The following is a 17,115-nucleotide window of genomic DNA, read 5'->3' as shown; positions in this document are numbered from 1 at the left end:
ACCTAAAAAAAAAAAAAAGTGCTTTTAAACGTGTTATCAACGCTTTTCACATTATTTAACATCTAGAACAGACAGGCGAGGGCAAACCTTTGTACTCAAGGGCCACATTTAGAATTTAAAATCGGACGGATTCATAGATGAGGTTAAAAATGTTTTTAAATGCATATCCTTTGCCTTATAGCATCGTTGCCGCAGTCATATTTGAATGTTTTTGGTTTAAAAAAAAAAAAAAAGAGGATCTTCAAAAAACAAAAAGAGACTATTTACCTTAATTCAACTTTTGCGTATTGCCATGACTTAGAAAAAAAGCAAATACATTGATATGTTTACCATGCTCACCGTGCATACCGCCACCCGCACTCTCCGTTGCAGCAATTTGGCGAACCTCTTCATTTAAAGCCCAGTGTCACTGATTAAAAAGTCACCTAATTGCCCCCAAACAATTGTCACTTTTGTTGTAGTGCGTGTTTATAACGCACACTAAGAAATATTTGACATCCGCTCGACCCCGGTGGAGAAAGTGCAGCTCGAAAAGAAGCGATTGTCATAAATGGGTCGTGGTGCTTTTGTGTGTGCGCAGCTCTTTCTCTCTAGGCGCAACATTATTATTATTTATTTTTATTTTTTGAAGGTGTGCCTCCATTTTACGCAGCCGAGTGTCGCTGAGCCATCTGGCAAGTTTAAACCTGATAATTTCCCGCATATTTGGAATACTTTAGACTTGTTAACAGGCAGCGTGTCCATCAGCATCCGTGTCACTTACGGCGTGATGATGATGATGACGTGCGTGCCGACGGCTCCGTTTGCGCAAAGTATTATCCCGACTTTAGAGATAATCGGCGGGGAAAAAAAAAGAAAAAGATGATTGACGTCAGTGACAAAAGGTGCAACAGGTGGGAAGGTGGCGTCACTGGACACGGGTCACGGGCGCAAAATGGAGGTCGCGGTCCCATCACGCAGCAGACGTGCTGTGTCCGCCGGAGCTCGACCCAAATGGGCCTGGACCCAGATGGAACGAGAGAAAACTCCTTTCCGACGTGTTATACCAGTAGTGGCCACCAGGGTGCGACAATCCCCTTTTTCGTAACGCACACTCACTGGACACGTTATTAGTTACACGCGATCGAATGACATTCAGTGTCCTTTGCAAAGATAGAAGTAATTCGTTTTGATTGACGCATCGCGCTTGTCGCTTGCACTGCATAACGAGATAATAATTAGGCGCACCTCGCTATGGTGTCGCATAGCAACAAAATAAACATACTGCCGAAAGGTCTTTGCAATTTTTGCGGACAGATGTTATATTGCATTGTGCAGGCGTACTTAATGAAGTGTCCAAGTCTTTAGCGAATAGCGAAAATCTGCGCGTGATTGGGGCGCCCCTAAATCGGTTTCTAATTGCCTATAAGGGCCACAAGATGGCGACGATGCACTGAAATTGAAGCTCCTCAGTTGACTTCAACACAGTTCCTTGGCTACCAGATACCACAAGATGGTGCCGAAGCGCTCCTTTTATATTAAACGAGGCTTTGGCTAATAAAATGAAAAAATGTGCAAATCAGCGAGTGAGCTGCACGGGCAGCCATTTTGGGCCGGACAGTGTCACAGAAATGGAAATGAACATTCATTCCACTGCCGTGGATGTGTGAGGAGCTGGAATGTTCCTTTAAGTGAAGCGCAAGCGCGGAGGAGGAGGAGCTGTGTGTGTGTGTGTGTGTGTGTGTGTGTTCCTCAGTTCGACTTGCGGGGCGAAGCGCTGCGCGTGGAAATGAAAGACTCTGCCGTTCCCGGAGCGGCGGCACACGAGCGGGACTTTCGCTCCTCTCCCTCCTCTTCCTCACGGGATCATGCTTCCTCGTCTCCTCCTCCTCGGCTGCCGTGCGCCTTCGCCTCACCGGATCTCAGCTGAGTGACCGAGAGTGGCCGCACCGGATTGGAACCTGCGCACTTTTATTTTTTATTTTTTGGGGGGTGGGGGGAAATTGCAGAACATCTCCAACGCCTCTTTGCGGATCGCGTCGGAGTTGAGACGACATGCTGCCGCTTCTGCTGCTGATGAGTGCGGCCGCGTTGTCAGGTGCAGGTCAGTGCCGCTCTCGAGTTGGACTGCAGCTGAAGTGTCGCTTCCACGCTGAAGTCCATTGGAATATTTCTCATTTTGAGTCTTTTATGCCCAGAGAAGTTTCTGCGGACTTTTAACACCGTGTCCCACTTGTATTAAGTGTTTCACTTAAATTCTGCAATAACAATAACACCATCGACTGATTATTTTTCATCATAATCTCGTGAATGAACACAATAAACCCTAAATATGTTAGTGTTCCACAGTTGATATTTTCCTGGGATTTAGAATGAAGTCTGGTATGAAGAGGTGACATTAATTTGATCCCCTTGGAATATTGGTCAATTTTAACGTGACATGACAAGAAGAGTTACTACACATTGTCCAACTTACATTCAACGTTAAGCTTTTGTTCTGCAATAACGATGACATCGCCGAGCTCATATTTTTCATCTTAATCTCACCAATGAAGGCAGTAACAGTGAATATGTTAAGAGTTTCAGTGTTGTTGATTTCCTGGGATTTGGCTTGAAGTCTGGCATCAGAAGATGCGTTACAAGTGTTAATTTGCCCCCCGGCGATGAGCACAATGCGTCGGACGGGCGACCTCTCCCCACCTGCAGACAGTTACATAATTCAACGGCGGCTCCCGTGGAAGGAAAACACGCCGCTTGAGCGCTCCCCGGGCGAGGCTTCATTTTTAATACGAGCCAACGTGTGTGGCGTCTGACGCACAAAAGGAGAACAACGCGGCAAATGGGAGCGGGCGGGACGAGGCGGCGCGTCCGAACGCCGCCCGGCTGCCAAACTGCATCTGCGTCACGGTCGGAGGCCGGCGGGTGCACGACGGCGCCGCCGTCTCTTTTGCGTCCTCTCCGCTCGGCTTGTACGCTCCCTCTCTCTGAAACTTCAGAATTTTATAGGCTGCGTCGGAAAACGTCATTCGTAATAACTTCACAGTACGTTCATTGACCACTTCAAACTCGGGAATTCAGAGGAGGGTTTCAAAATAGGGTTCGGATTTCAAGTTCGGGTTTCAAATGAGGCTTTTGAATCTGCGTCCTTCCTTTCTCCCTTCCTCCCTCCATCCATCTTTCATTATTCATCAATCCGTCCTTCCCTCCCTCCATTGTGACGATGACCGTTTCTCACATTTTTTGGGTTTTTGTTTTTTTTCCCCGTCCCTCAGGCGCCCCGTCGGAGGCGTCGCCCCGCGCGGGCGTGGCGCCCCGCTGCGAGAGCCGCGCCTGCAACCCGCGCATGGGCAACCTGGCGCTGGGCCGCCGCGTCCTGACGCAGAGCGTGTGCGGCAACAACGGCAGCGAGCCCTACTGCGCCTACGCCGAGCCGGGCCCGCCGTGCGGCGCCGCCAAGTGCGCCCGGTGCAACGCCGCCCTGCCGCACCTGTCCCACCTGGCGGGCGCCATGTCCGACTCGTCCTTCCGCCACCCCGACACCTGGTGGCAGTCGGCCGAGGGCGTCGAGTCGGAGACGGTGCAGCTGGACCTGGAGGCCGAGTTCTACTTCACGCACCTCATCGCCGTCTTCCGCTCGCCGCGGCCCGCCGCCATGACGCTGGAGCGCTCGCAGGACTTCGGGCGGACGTGGCACACGCTGCAGTACTACGCCCGCAACTGCAGCGCCGCGTTCGGGATCCCGGAGGGCAAGGCGGCCGCGTCGGCGCGGCGTGGAGCCGCCTGCACGTCCAAGTACTCGAGGGCGTACCCGTGCACCCGAGGGGAGGTGAGACCCGCAACGGCGAACGCTAACGTGCTAGCCGTGCTAACGTAAAGAAAGAGGAAGTGTGGTACCACCCACTGGAAAGAAAGACAGCCCAAAAGCAACTTTTGGACTATTTTAGTACCTTTCAGAATGGTTGGCACCCCAACAGAAGGGCACCAAAAAGTCATAGAGTAAAGATCCTTTGATTTGGTACCGCCTTGTGGACTGGTTTCTACCGTAATAGCAGTGTGCCAAAAATCATCAGTCATTTACTATTTTGGTAGCCTGACTCAGAGGTGCCGGAAGTGGTACTGTGAGCTCTTATTTTGGTACCCTTTGAAAATGCTTTGCAAAACAAGAAGATTTTGCATGATAAAGATGCGTCATTTTGCTGCCCTGTTCAATGGTGGCACGAGAGTGCCCAAAAGTGGTACCGCACAGGTCCTTTATTTTGGTTCGCCTCTGAACGATTAATGGGTGGGCATTTTGAAGCATGTAAATACCTCGAGAGTTCACATAATTGGGGTCAAATTGCGATGATGTCATCGCCGGCGAGAAATGCGCGCGCAATAAATCTTTGATGGCGGCCCGTCCTACTGGAACAAATCCACGCAGATGCTCACGCAACACGCCGCAGTCAGACTTGCGCGCAAAAAGGGTGTGTTGTGTGTGCACGAGTGAGTGTTGAACAGGCGTGCGAGAGCTGATGTGTGTGCGTGCGCATCTGTAATGTGTGCCTTTGCCTGTTCATACTTTCTTCAGTCTGTAGGCCATAAAAGCCTTTTTATCCAATGCACGCGTTGAAGTCTGGCAGGCGTGTCATCAGTACGCCGTGAGTTATCGTACGGCCTTTCGGGACCCTTCTGCTTCGTTGCCGATCATATTGAAGTCATCAAAAATAACACATAACAGCTTTTTGACGTAGTTTGGTTTGGATGGGATACGGTGAGATAAGAATTTGGCACTGTTGAAGTCCATAGACAATAAAGGAGTTTTTCATCTCTGCCCCCCCTTAAATCTGAAAGGCTGTTATCAATATGTTGTGAGTCATTAACATTAAAATCGGTATAATATCACCCTTAGGCAGCCTTCTGTTTTGTTGCAAAGTATTTGGAAGGTTACCAAAATAGCTGATAACTACTTTTTGCCTCCAAAACAGTTGACGTCGTTGGTTTAGATATCAATTTGGAACTATTGAAGTCCTCAGACTAGGAAGTTTTTGCCCCCGCTTAAATCTGAGAGGCTGTTATCAATATGCCGCAAGTTATTGAAACCGGTCACGCGGCGCTTGTTGGCAGCCTTCTGCTTTGTTAGGAAGCATTTTGAAGGGTGCCAACATACCACCTAACCACCAACGCCAGTTGACGTAATTTGATTTTGGCACCAATTTGGAGCTATTCAATTACATAGACAATAAAAAGATTTTGTTTCCCTTATGCCCCCGCCTTCCAGGCTGTTATTAATACGCCTTGAGTTATTCAAACGTAAGCCGACGAGGACGTCGCGCGCGGGCCGACCTCCGGCGGGGGTTCACGGCTTCGCGGCTCGCGTCGGCTCGCGTGTGAGACCCGGGGCCTTTCTGGGATCTGATAAAGATGCCATGGCGAGTCGCTACGCCGGGGAGCGACGTTTTCACGTCCACCCGTATGAATTCATGTGGTCGGAAGAGTGTGAGTGTCGCGAAAGGCTGTCCGCACTTGCATGTAAACACTTCAAGTCAGCGGAATGTCTGCTGGGAAGGAAGCGCTGCTGCTGTTTGCTCTGATGGATGTTAGGAGCCAGACGCCCTCCCCGCCCCCCCACAATGCCCATTGTGCCCGTTTACCAGGTTACAGTCCCGTGTGCTTTGATGGAATTAGCCGCCTCAAAGCCAGACTTACTTGAGTTTCTTCACAGGCCGGAACTCGGGCTCGGAATATTACGAGTGGCCCCCGGTGAACCCGCTCGCTTGCCTCGGGCCTCTGAAAAAGTCCAATCTGGATCCCGGTCACCCAAACGTTTGGAACCTTTCTCACCCTGAGCGCTAATCATTAATATGCTAACATGGTGCAAAGGTTCTATTTAGGTTAGACATACACACACACATATATAAACAGTAGGCCAGCAGAAGGGTGCAAAAAGTGGCAGAGTCGAGATCTGTTGTTTCAGAATACTGAAGGGTGCCAGAAAGTGGGACAACACAGATGTGCAAAAAATGAGTTGAGTTGTAAGTATGAGCACTCGTCAAAACCCCAAGAGGATGTCTTCTGCAATTGTGTCGTTTTGCAAAGGAATGTGTTGCCGCTCACATGTGTGTTTGTTGCCGAGGAATGGCCGCACTGTCTCAGTCCTTTTGTGGCGTCCTGAGTTATGTGCGCGTGTCTCCCGTCTTTGTTTGGCCGTGCTCTCCCGCAGACGGGCGTGCCCCCCCCCCCCTCGGCACATCCCACCCCATCCGCCGCAGCGTACACCGCCTCATTTGTGGCGTTCCCTTAATCGGCCACCGCAATGCCGCGACCCCACCGCCTGTTGCAACAAGCGGGAAATTAATAGCTCTCCTCCCATCACACTTTCGGGACCCGCCGGGCCAACCAATCAGGGGACGGTGCACACACGCACGCACGCACGTACGCACACCAGTGACAGACACACTTTGATGAAGACACACACTGCAAACACGCACTTTCCTCAGGGCGTTGGTTCCCGGCGGCAGCCGTCGCCGTGGCAACGCCAGCCCATAAAGGGGATCTTCGTGGTCACGTTGCCATGACGATGGGATGCAACGATTAGAGCGCCAAAATAACAAATGAGAGACGTCATAGTGCCCAAACGTGCCACTGTACAGAGTTCTTATTTTGGGACCCTTCAATAATTGTTTGCACAAAAACAGATCGGTTATTTTGGTACCCCAACAGAAAGGTGAGCAAACTTGCTATCGTACAAATTTACCTTTTTGCGAGGCTTCAGAATGATTGGTACTCCAACAGAAGCGTGCCAAACAGTTGATGATCTGTTTTGATTCACTTTCAAATAGTTGGTACCCCTCAAAATGGGTTGGTGCGCCAACAGAGGGGTGCAAAATATTTTTGTACTCCAAGAGGGTACAAAAAAAGTGGCACAATACAAATCAGTTATTTTGGTACCTGTCCAAAAATGGGTGGTATCCCATCGAGAGGGTGGAGGGAAACAAAGAAATGATGTTTTATTTTGGTAGCCTTACCCTCACAGGAAGCCTCGAATGGATATTTTATTTTGAAATTCTCCTCCGCAGGTGATCTACCGCACCCTCCCCAAGTGGGAGTCTCTGGATCCCTTCGGCCCGGAGGGCCAGCGGCAGCTGCGGGTGACCAACGTCCGCATCCGACTGCTCAAGCGCCAGCCGTGCCCGTGCCAGGCCAAAGACGCCGCCGCGCCGAGCGAGATTCCGCCCACGCGCCACTTCGCCATCTACGACCTGATCGTGAAGGGCAGCTGCTTCTGCAACGGGCACGCCGAGCAGTGCGTCCCCGCGCCGGGGTACCAGCCCGTCCGGGACCGCACCAACCACGTGGTAAGCCGACAAGAAAACGTTTTCCGTATACTCGTTACTGACACCGAGAGGCAGTCAGTGCAAAACTCTTAGCCACCGCTAGCTTTTACTTTGATCTTTTATGTTTCTTTTTTTTAATAGCTGATTAGTTATTTGGGTAGCCCTTACATAATGTTTGGTACTCCAATGGGAGGGTGCCAAAAGTTATTTTGGTAAGCCAACAGAAAGGTGCCAAAACATGCTTTTATTTTAGAAATCCAAAAGAAGGTGCCAAAAAGTAAAAAAAAAAAAAAAAAAAAACAAGTTGATGATTATTATTCTTGGTTTTTGAGTAGCTCTCACAAAACGGTTGGCACTCCAAAGGTGACAACGTGTAGATGAGTTGTTTCGGCGCACAGCAACGGAAAGGTGCCGATGCGTTATTTTGGTACCCCAACAGTAAGGTGCTCAAAAGTGCTCCAGTACAGATGCGGTATTTTGGTACACCAAAAGAAATATTGCAGGAATATGCAGTATACGCGATGTGATTGAGTCACGATGGCATTAATGCAAGCCGTAACTCGTGGCTTTGTTTTGACATTTTCGCTTGTTGTCCGTCCTCATGCTAACCTTTTTGTTTTCCTCGTTACTGTCAAACGGATGCAAACGCTCCATTAGCGGTCGGTGCGGCCGCTCCGTCTCGCTTTGTGTTGCCACTCGTCTCAAGAAAACTAACGCTGGCGGCTGGCACGTCGGTCACCTTTTGTGCTCCCTTCCATCTTTTGGCCCCGCCCAGCGACATTTCCTTCTGGCTCGAAAGCAAAGATGACATTTTTCATGCGTAATGACGCCGCTGATGAAGGTGCGAGCGTACACGCAAACATCCATCTCCTGACTTGATTTCCTTCTTTCGAGGGCCCGACAATCCTCGCTCGGCACATCAAACCAAAAATAATAACAACGGTAATTTGATATTTGATTGCTCGGCTGTTGCCGTATTTTGCGAGGCGAGATTCTTTCTGCGCGAATATTTGTGCGGCGGCGCAGCAAATCCTCTCTCAAGCGTCTCCAGGGCGAGCGAGAGAGCGCGACTGGCACCTGGACACCTTTTGGACCGGCGCGCGCTGGTTATATAAGCGCCGCCCGCGCTAGTCGGCTTTGTGTGGCGTGCGCTCTCGCCAAACCCAAACAAGACAGCGGACGAGGGCACCCAACCTACCAAAAGAAAGATGAGTCTTTCTGCTTTCAAAAGTTCGTTTCTAGCTTTTTCCGTCCCGTAGTAATCAGCGATAGAACATGGCTCTCACCGGTTTCTGAACCCCGCAAAAATGAGAAAATGATCTTATTGTGAAACGAAATGAACAAAACAAAACTGAGACAAGACATTCGACGGCAAAATCGTAACAGATATACAAGCGAGAAAAGCACCACGACTCACCGCATGTATTGTATTTTCATGTACAGCGTATATTTAGCTAGCCATGATGTCCGCTAGCCAGAAGTTGAGCTGGGGCCAACTAAAAGGATGCGGAGGAGCACATCTGGCCCACGGCTCTTGAGTTGGACACCCGTGCTTGAAGACAGAGGGTTAGCTTAAATGCTAAGCCCGTATAGGTTCTGGTTATGACCAGGCTCAGTCCCAGGAAATGAATGTAACACAGTGTAATATCCGCTGTGTGTGTTTGTAGTGCAGATCCGTACTTTTAATATGCTTCAAAATAGTTGCTAACCCAACGGAAAGCAACACGGCTAGTCAGACCAGTGTGAGTGTGTGCGTAAGCTGAGTCATTAGAGTCCAGACTGTGCGTGTGCGTGCGCGTGTGTGCGTGTGTGTGTGTGTGTGTTTGGATGAAGGGAACTTCTGTTCAGAGTGATTACACTGTCTGTTAGTTAGCCACAAAGCTAAGTCATAAACACACGGTCATAATGACGTCCCTGGACAGCCACACGCACACGCACGCGCACACACACACACGCATACACACACACACAGTGGCTGGACTAATTGCTACAATCTAACAATCTTGCTGCTACTTGCTTCCTCTCACTCCGAAAAATGCTGATCTGCTCATTTTTGGGGGTGCTAAATCTACAAAAATGAATGATGTAACCTCGACCTTGCAAAGTGAATTCAGAGATTAGTTTCTATTTGCAGTCTACGTGTTTGAAGACAATTGCTGAAAAAATTTGCAAAGACTGAGAACTATGTAGTACTGAATAGTGGAGCTGGAGCATTATACTGTTTTTCGCCAAACTTTTATTTTAACTTTACAAGGATGTTAACAGTCTCGAGCCTGTCAATTATATACAATCGGGACGCATACATGCGATGCAAAAATACTTTGCCTGTGTGTGAGTGTGTGTGTGTGTGTGTGCGTGCGTGCGTGCGTGTGTGTGTGTGGCGAGCTGATCCAAGGTCAGTTCAGATAGGGGACACGTTGGGCCCGTCACGTGTTCGGCTCAAGTCGGCAACACGTCACACACGCACACACACCTATCGTGGGAAACAAAGTTGGAGTTTAGCAAACATACTTTTTGTTCGCATGTCCCAAGTTGTATAACTGTGTGTGTCCCACATAGCAGTAGCACGGTGTAACGCAAACAAATAAAGAGCTTCCTCAGATGCCTTGCGCCCCCCTTTTCCTCCCCCCCATTCAATCATTATCCAGCATACATGGCATTCCAGCTCTCAGGAATGACAAGGAGATTGTTATTGTGCTCTCGGTGCTGCATACTTGCACTCTTCTCATGCACACACACACACACACACATACACACACACACACAGGCCTTTCAGACCCGAGCCCCCTTTTTATTGTTTCCAGCGATGAAGCCAAACAATCAATCCCCATTCAGTAATTTCAGTGGAGGGAATACGCCAGAGAAAGCGATGGATTGGGAGGATATTCCGAAAGGGTGAAAAGTTGTCAAGAAAAAGAAGCAGCAGCGTGGGCTCGGGTTAGCGAGGAAGAATCGGGGGGTGGGGGGGCCCGAGCCGTAGCGTCTCACGTGGGAAAAACAGTCTCGCCATAACAGCGACGTCTTCGTCGGTCCCGTCAAACGTGTGTCTAACGAAGCCCTCCCTCGCCCCGATGTGCGGCAGGTCCACGGGAAGTGCGTGTGCCGACACAACACGGCCGGGGAGCACTGCGAGCGCTGCGCCGCGCTCTACAACGACCGGCCGTGGCAGCCCGCCGACGGCCTGACGGGGGCGCCGCACGAGTGTCGCAGTGAGTGGAGACAGAATTGCGCCTTAACTTGAACCGCACGCTTTGGTACCTGACCAATATGGCCGCCCGACCCACGCATTTGAGGTGTTCCCTGTCACGACCTGCTGCATTTGGACATTTGACCAGCGTTTCCCAACCTTTTTTTGAGCCAAGGTCCATATTTGACAGTAGAAAAATCTCACGGCACACTGCCAAAAATAGAAAAATTCCCCCAAATTATATATAAATATCCTGAAATGATGATGATCTCGTGTCAATTTACTCACAACTTGGTGTGAAGTCTAGGCCTGTCGTATGAACGGCAGCAGGCAGACACACAAGTTAATTGTACATTCTGCCATCGAGTGGAAGAGCATTTAATTTTGCTGCCTGTCACCATACATCACTGGCATAGATAGATGAACAAAGACATATTATTTGTCCTAAATAAATAATCATTTTGGCACCAATTATTGAACTTGGACAGCACTGGTCGGGACCGACTGCGTTCAATTTACTAGACAATTTATTAGGCACGCCAACACCATGAAAAATTAGTCCAGACCAGGCAACACCAATATGGCTGCCAAAAACCTGCAACTGAGGCACAATTATCAATGTAAAGACATTTTTACACACATTTTTTAAATTGGATGTCACGAGATTATTTAGACGTACCTAATGAAGTGTCTGACGAGTCTCATGTAAAGATGCCGCCCACCGTGACATTTGAATGCGTCAAATGCGTGTGTCGGTCAGCCATATTGGTAAGGTACAAGTGCGAGCCTCGGGTGCTTTGACGTGCAGTCGGCTAGCAACGGCACTAGTTAATTAGCCGGCTAATGTAAATAGTAACTGTAACTATAGATACAAACAGTATTTTGAGTCCTTGTTATGACTGGTTCCTCGCGTGCGTCCCACCCACCCACCTTCTTTTCTTCCTGTCTTCCTTCCTTCCTTCCTTTCTTTCATTCTCTCTCCGCCAGAGTGCAAGTGTAACGGACACGCTCACAGCTGCCATTTTGATTGGTCGGCGTGGAGGGACTCGGGCCAGCGCAGCGGCGGCGTTTGCGACTGCCTGCACGACACCGAGGGGCGGCAGTGTCAGAACTGCAAGGCCGGCTTCTACCGGGACCCCCGGCGGCCGCACACGGCCTCCAACTCTTGCAAGCGTAAGACCCACTCGCACGTAGTAAAACACACACACACATACACACACTCCAATTAAAAAGGGATTAAGCGCAGAAAAGCGACGACGTTATAGCTTTGTGACAAGATCACGGCACTTTCCAGCGCATATTTACAGCACTTTGTAAAAACTTTGACAAAGCGCTGGGTGGTCTTCCGTGCAGCTGTGCGCGTTTTGTGACCACGCGCTTCATAAACGGCAGGCGAAATGTGAGCTATTTGTACGAGAATGAGCCCTGAGGGCAGCGAAACGTGTCTCAAAAGCATCATTTCGCACAGCGGACGCGCATTTCACTGTTGTCACAAAGTACAAGAAAAAGGATATACTCTTCAAAAATAGCCCTTGGAAATGTTGCTTCCATGGATACAGTGGCGCCTTGAGATACGAGTGACCTGACTTAAGAGTTTTTTTCAAGACAAATAGTTGAACACAAACGGTGTAGCAACACGTGTAGACAGACGATATAACAATACTCCCAAGCATATATTCTTTATCCTCTGTGAAAAACAACTAATATGAGCTCCTCTTATTGAGTCGCTTAACAGTCGTCGTGACAATCTTCGTTGGTGTCGCCATGAATCTATTATACTGCCCTTAGTGGCCAAGTTGCACACACCAGAAGGCGCCACAATGAATTCCTCGTGATGCAAAAAATGATATATATTTTTTTGAAATGGCACTTTGTTTTCCAGTTGAGAATCACTCATTTTTAATGCAGCGTGAATTATCATCATCATTATCATCATCATCATCATCACTCGGAGCGCGCCGCCAACGCGCTCGTTCTCATTCTCGCCAGGAATGAGGAAGAGCGCAAGCCGGGACGTGCTTGCTGGATAACGCCGATTCCTGATGGGCACCTGGCCCTCCGTGTGTGTGTGAGACGTCAGGTTTACGCCGGAGTTAATCATCAGATGGCGGCGGGGTCCTCTCTGCGCGTGCGCATTCGGGCCGAGCGGCGGGCGTACTGCCGGGCCTCCGCCGATGAGACGAGTCTTGAGTAAACACCTGATAGCCATCTATAAACACGCAGCGCTGGCTACATTCTCGCCAGCGATTATCTGTCAGATGTGACCTCGTTGTGAGCTCAGTCCTGCAGGTATGCTGCAGCGTGCATATATATGTGGGTGTGTTTATTTGTATGTCTCCAAAACAACTGTCAAAATACACCAGGGCATCCCAAAGCACACCGTGTTTACCCTCAATAAATGCGCCGTTTTTAATGGTAACCATGGTGACCACCAGACCTTTTATTTATATATATATATATATATATATATATTATTATGACTAACTAAGCTGCAGTAATATTACTCATTTTTCGCAACTATATGCCTGTACGTGTTGTGTTATTGTCCGTCTACAAGTGTTGCTCCGCCGTTTGTGTTCAACTCAAAGGGTTATGACACCGCGACACTGATTCTATTCATTAGCCCGTCTACTGCATTTTGCGTTGTTTGTTAGCATTAAGCTGAACTGACTTTTGTAAGGCAAAGCTATGTGGTTGACAGTAAAAAAAACAAACCAAAAAAAAGTAATATTTTGACTTGTAAGCTAGAAAAGATGCGCGAAATATGAGCAGCAGTGCACACTCGGTGTACCTAATGAAGTGTCCAAGGGGGGCTGCGTGTGACTGAGGATAAAGAAGATCAAGGTTTTGAAATCCTCTCCTCTCGTGCCGACAAAGGAGGAATTTCCCTCCGTGGCAAGTAACATTTTGATCATACCAGAGTTGGCTGGGGGCGGCGTAAGGAAAACAATCTTGTCATGCGCCACACAAGCTGGTACACAGCAAAACAGCAGGACGGGGAGGTACTCAAGTATTTGTGCTTCACATTAGCTTGCATAACATGGAGCTGACTGCAATCTCTGTTGAACATTAACACAGTAGATAAGCACGTAAAAAGGCACATAAATGTAAACTCCCTAAATGCGCTATCTTTATGGTTTTATTGCTATTGTATGCCTCGGGTGTATTGTTTATCTTCTCACGCTTCATCTTAATGATGTGTTTTGGTGTGTTAGTCTGTCTGTCTTTGTCGAGATTAGATCGAATGGATTATTGATAGACATAACAAATGTTTGTTCAGAACACAAAGCTAATTCAAAGCTATTGCGCTCTTTTTGCTCAAGAGTACTCGAAAACTGAAGGCTAACTTCCCTCTTCCCTCCTCCCAGCATGCAACTGTCACCCTCTGGGTTCCATGGCCGTGCGCGCGGCCAGCGACGCGCTGTGCGACCCGGCCAACGGCGACTGTATCTGCAAGCCGGGCGTGGGCGGCGCCCACTGCGACAGGTGCATGGTGGGATACTGGGGCTTCCACGAGTACGGCTGCCGGCCGTGCGACTGCGCTGGAGACTGCGACCCCTTCACGGGCGACTGCGTACTCGCGTGAGTCACAAACTAAAGTATTTGGAAACATATATAGGCCCCTGGGGCCTGCGAAACGTTACTTTGGGGTCTGCAAAAGTCAAGTTTCATTTATTTATGGAGTCCTGAAGTACAAAAAAAGTCTCATAGGGCTTCAGAGGCCGGTAGACGCTCAGGACCCTCCCCGGTGGGTTGGTGCAGAATCCTCCGTGGCAGTAAAACAGGCCAAAATCCACGTCGGTGCAGCCGGGCAGGGCTAGAGACTGGTTGCGTACTAGGTGTGTTTTCACCAAATGTGGAAATAATTAGCAATAAATGATTGTCGTATCATTTCAAAAGAAAAAATGCAAACTTACTTTAGAAGCTCTGATATAACTGTGACGTAGCTTCACAAAAATTTGATATCCTTGCAAAGATAGTCAGTTTTTGTTGTTGTTGTTGTTGAACAAAATATGTTACATGATTAGTCTTTTTTTCGAGAACAGAAAGCTTTTTTTTTTTTTTAAGAATTATCCTATTTTTCAGAGTCTATTACTTTTATAAAGTTGTATTGGTGCAATTCCCTTATGACTTCCCCTGTTAAATTTTGACTTTAATATCATATATATTACAATTTAATCTTTTAATAATATAACTTTATTCTTTGTAAAATTAGGACTTTTCATCCTGTTTATATTCATACAATAGCTTTTTCTTTTAAAAAAAAAAATAGGAATTTGTTATTGTGAAATGTTTTTATTTTTTGGGCAGTTAGGGCTACAGATGGTAGTCTGTTTAATTAGTTTTGGGATTATGTGTGTGTGGGGGAGAAATGTGTCCCGTGGACCCCACATTTTTGAGAAGCGTTCCCTTTTGCCAAGCAATTCCTCAGTGTCCCAAAACATTTGCTTGGCGCTCAGTGTGCTTTTTGTGCTGCAGCTCGGACTTGTACAACTCGGAGGGAAACTCCAGCGAGTCCGTCCGGATCTTCAGAGTGGACGAGCTCTTCTCTGCCCTCCACTACTCAGGTGTGTGTGCGTATGAGTGCGCGTGTTGTTATTCCCACTCTTCAACCGTCCAGTTATGAAAATCGGACCTCAGAAGGACACAAAACAATGATTCGTGTGTGTGTGTGTGTGTGTGTGTGTGTGTGTCCCATGAGTCAGACCCCCCACAACAATGTCATGGACCCCACCGGTCGCTTTCATAGGCACATTCCTCAGTGGACACACACACCGGGATTGAGTTCTTAGGACGACACACACACACACACACACATACACACACTGACTGACAGATGCTGTGATTGCCCCCCGCAGAGAAGTGCGAGTGCAAAGAGCAGCCGCTGACCAACAGTCATCTGTTCTGCACCATGAACTACGCGTACGGTGAGCCACGACACACACGCGGCGGACGAGCGGACGCGCGTATGATGTCACGGTGACGCTGTGTGCGCTTTTCAGTGTTGAAGGTGAAGGTGCTGTCGGCCCACGACAAGGGCTCGCACGCCGAGGTGGAGGCCAAGGTCCAGAAGGTGCTGAGTCAGAAGGTGAAGCTCCAGCGGGGCCGCGTCACCCTGTACCCCGAGTCGTGGACGGCCCGGGGCTGCACCTGCCCCATCCTCAACCCGGGTCAGTTTGCGAGGTCGACGATAACTTGCACTCGAGCGGACGTTATCGTGGTTATTATCCCGGTGTGGCCGTGTCCTACTTTTGATTAGTTGATCATTAATTGTGACACGCTTGTTGAGCTCAAGATGCAGTTTAACATAATAAATACGCACACACAGGAATTATTCAACAAGGGGTCGGCCTTCAAAGTTAAAGACTCAAGACAGGGTTCGGGTTATCTAATGTAATATTTTGATTTATTTTATTTAAAGATGCAGTTTGGCTTTCAATGTATGGTCTCAAGCCTGGAGTGGGGTTTTGAATAAGTGGCAAGGTTTCAAATTAGGGTTTCAAACTGGGAATAGGGTTTTCAACCTTGATTGGGCTTTTAAACGCGAGTTAGGGTTTCATATATTGATTGTGGTTTTAAGCAAGGTTAGGGTGTCAAGACAGGTTTAGGGATTCATAGTAGGAGAAAAAGGACTATTTTCAATGTAGTGAATAAAACAATCCAATCGTTCTAAAAATGTCACGAAAATATGTTTTGGTGTGGTTTAAAGTTGGACATGAAGGCTTGCTGTCCGTTTGACTGGTGGCACCGTTTGTCCTGCCGCGTTTCAGGTGCGGAGTACCTGGTGGCGGGCCACGCCGACAGGAAGCGGGGCCACCTGCTGGTCAACATGAAGAGCTTCGTTAAGCCATGGACGTCCAGCTTGGGACGCAAAGTGCTCACGCTGCTCAAGAAGGACTGCAACTGGTAGACGCGCACACGCGGGTAAGACTTTTGCCCCGCAGACGTCCTCCACGCACGCCTGGATTATGAAACGTGGATTATCATTATGGGGGGTTGTTACCTGGACTGACCTCAGAGGAAAAAAGGTCTCTGCGCACTTTAACCAGCAAGATGGACTGGACTGGAATATGAACGCACAAAGACGCAATTACACGCACAAAGTACAATGTGTACAGTGGACACACACACACATACAAACAGTGAGAGAGAAGAAGCCATACAAGCCACTGCAGGTGGTTCAGTCCTCGCCAGTCCAGGTTTGTCGCCTGCGTGGAAATGGCGGCGTATCGCTCCCGAGCGTGAATGTATTTGCCTGAGTGTGCGCCTGCGTACGAATGAGGAGTTGAAGCACGAGCACAGTCCCAGTCCAGCTCTTTTTCTTCTCGTTGCCACTCGTCCTTCCTTCCTCCCCTTCTGTGCTCTTTGTACAGTGTTGTTTGTATATCGATATAAATATTATTATTGTCACGTGACAGTAATTTTTTTTCAGCTTTATGAGACTTTTTTGCTTGTATTGTTTATGTAGCATCATATCACCATTACACTTGCGCTGTTTCCCAACCCGACGGCTTTTTCAATGCAATGATAATATAATTATCAACGCACCATGACTTTTTCTCATGTATTTCTTTTCCAAGAATACTGTGCGACAAAAGGACTCAAGCTAAGTAAACTATCTGGGTAATTTTATTA

At 48.5% G+C, this 17,115-nt stretch overlaps 1 protein-coding gene across 2 annotated transcripts; it reads left to right on the top strand.

The window, feature by feature from the left end:
- Positions 1-133: 133 nt before the first annotated feature.
- On the top strand, positions 134-16,915 carry ntn4 (netrin 4). 2 transcript variants are annotated; one of them, XM_061762010.1, is made up of 10 exons: positions 134-2,083; positions 3,252-3,805; positions 7,035-7,313; positions 10,375-10,501; positions 11,467-11,652; positions 13,848-14,061; positions 14,959-15,047; positions 15,339-15,407; positions 15,483-15,650; positions 16,251-16,915. In XM_061762010.1, the coding sequence occupies exons 1-10, from the start codon at positions 2,035-2,037 to the stop codon at positions 16,388-16,390; spliced, it is 1,875 nt and encodes a 624-aa protein (XP_061617994.1). In that variant the 5' UTR covers positions 134-2,034; the 3' UTR covers positions 16,391-16,915. The 2 variants fall into 2 exon arrangements, with proteins under 2 accessions (XP_061617994.1, XP_061617995.1); XM_061762011.1 differs by lacking the exons at positions 15,339-15,407; positions 15,483-15,650; positions 16,251-16,915 and adding an exon at positions 15,186-15,299.
- The last annotated feature ends 200 nt before the right edge of the window (positions 16,916-17,115 follow it).

Source organism: Phyllopteryx taeniolatus, chromosome 22 (assembly GCF_024500385.1).
Source record: "Phyllopteryx taeniolatus isolate TA_2022b chromosome 22, UOR_Ptae_1.2, whole genome shotgun sequence".
NCBI classification, from domain to species: Eukaryota; Metazoa; Chordata; class Actinopteri; order Syngnathiformes; family Syngnathidae; genus Phyllopteryx; species Phyllopteryx taeniolatus.
Note: the sequence above shows the minus strand (reverse complement) of the source record. Positions and strands in the feature narration are given on the sequence as shown.

Bases quoted from the DNA above. Each gene is read 5' to 3' on its own strand.
- ntn4 (XM_061762010.1), top strand. From the start codon at position 2,035: ATGCTGCCGCTTCTGCTGCTGATGAGTGCGGCCGCGTTGTCAGGTGCA. The intron at 10,502-11,466 runs GTGAGTGGAGAC...TCTCTCCGCCAG, and splicing joins GGCGCCGCACGAGTGTCGCA to AGTGCAAGTGTAACGGACAC. The intron at 15,651-16,250 runs GTCAGTTTGCGA...GCCGCGTTTCAG, and splicing joins CTGCCCCATCCTCAACCCGG to GTGCGGAGTACCTGGTGGCG.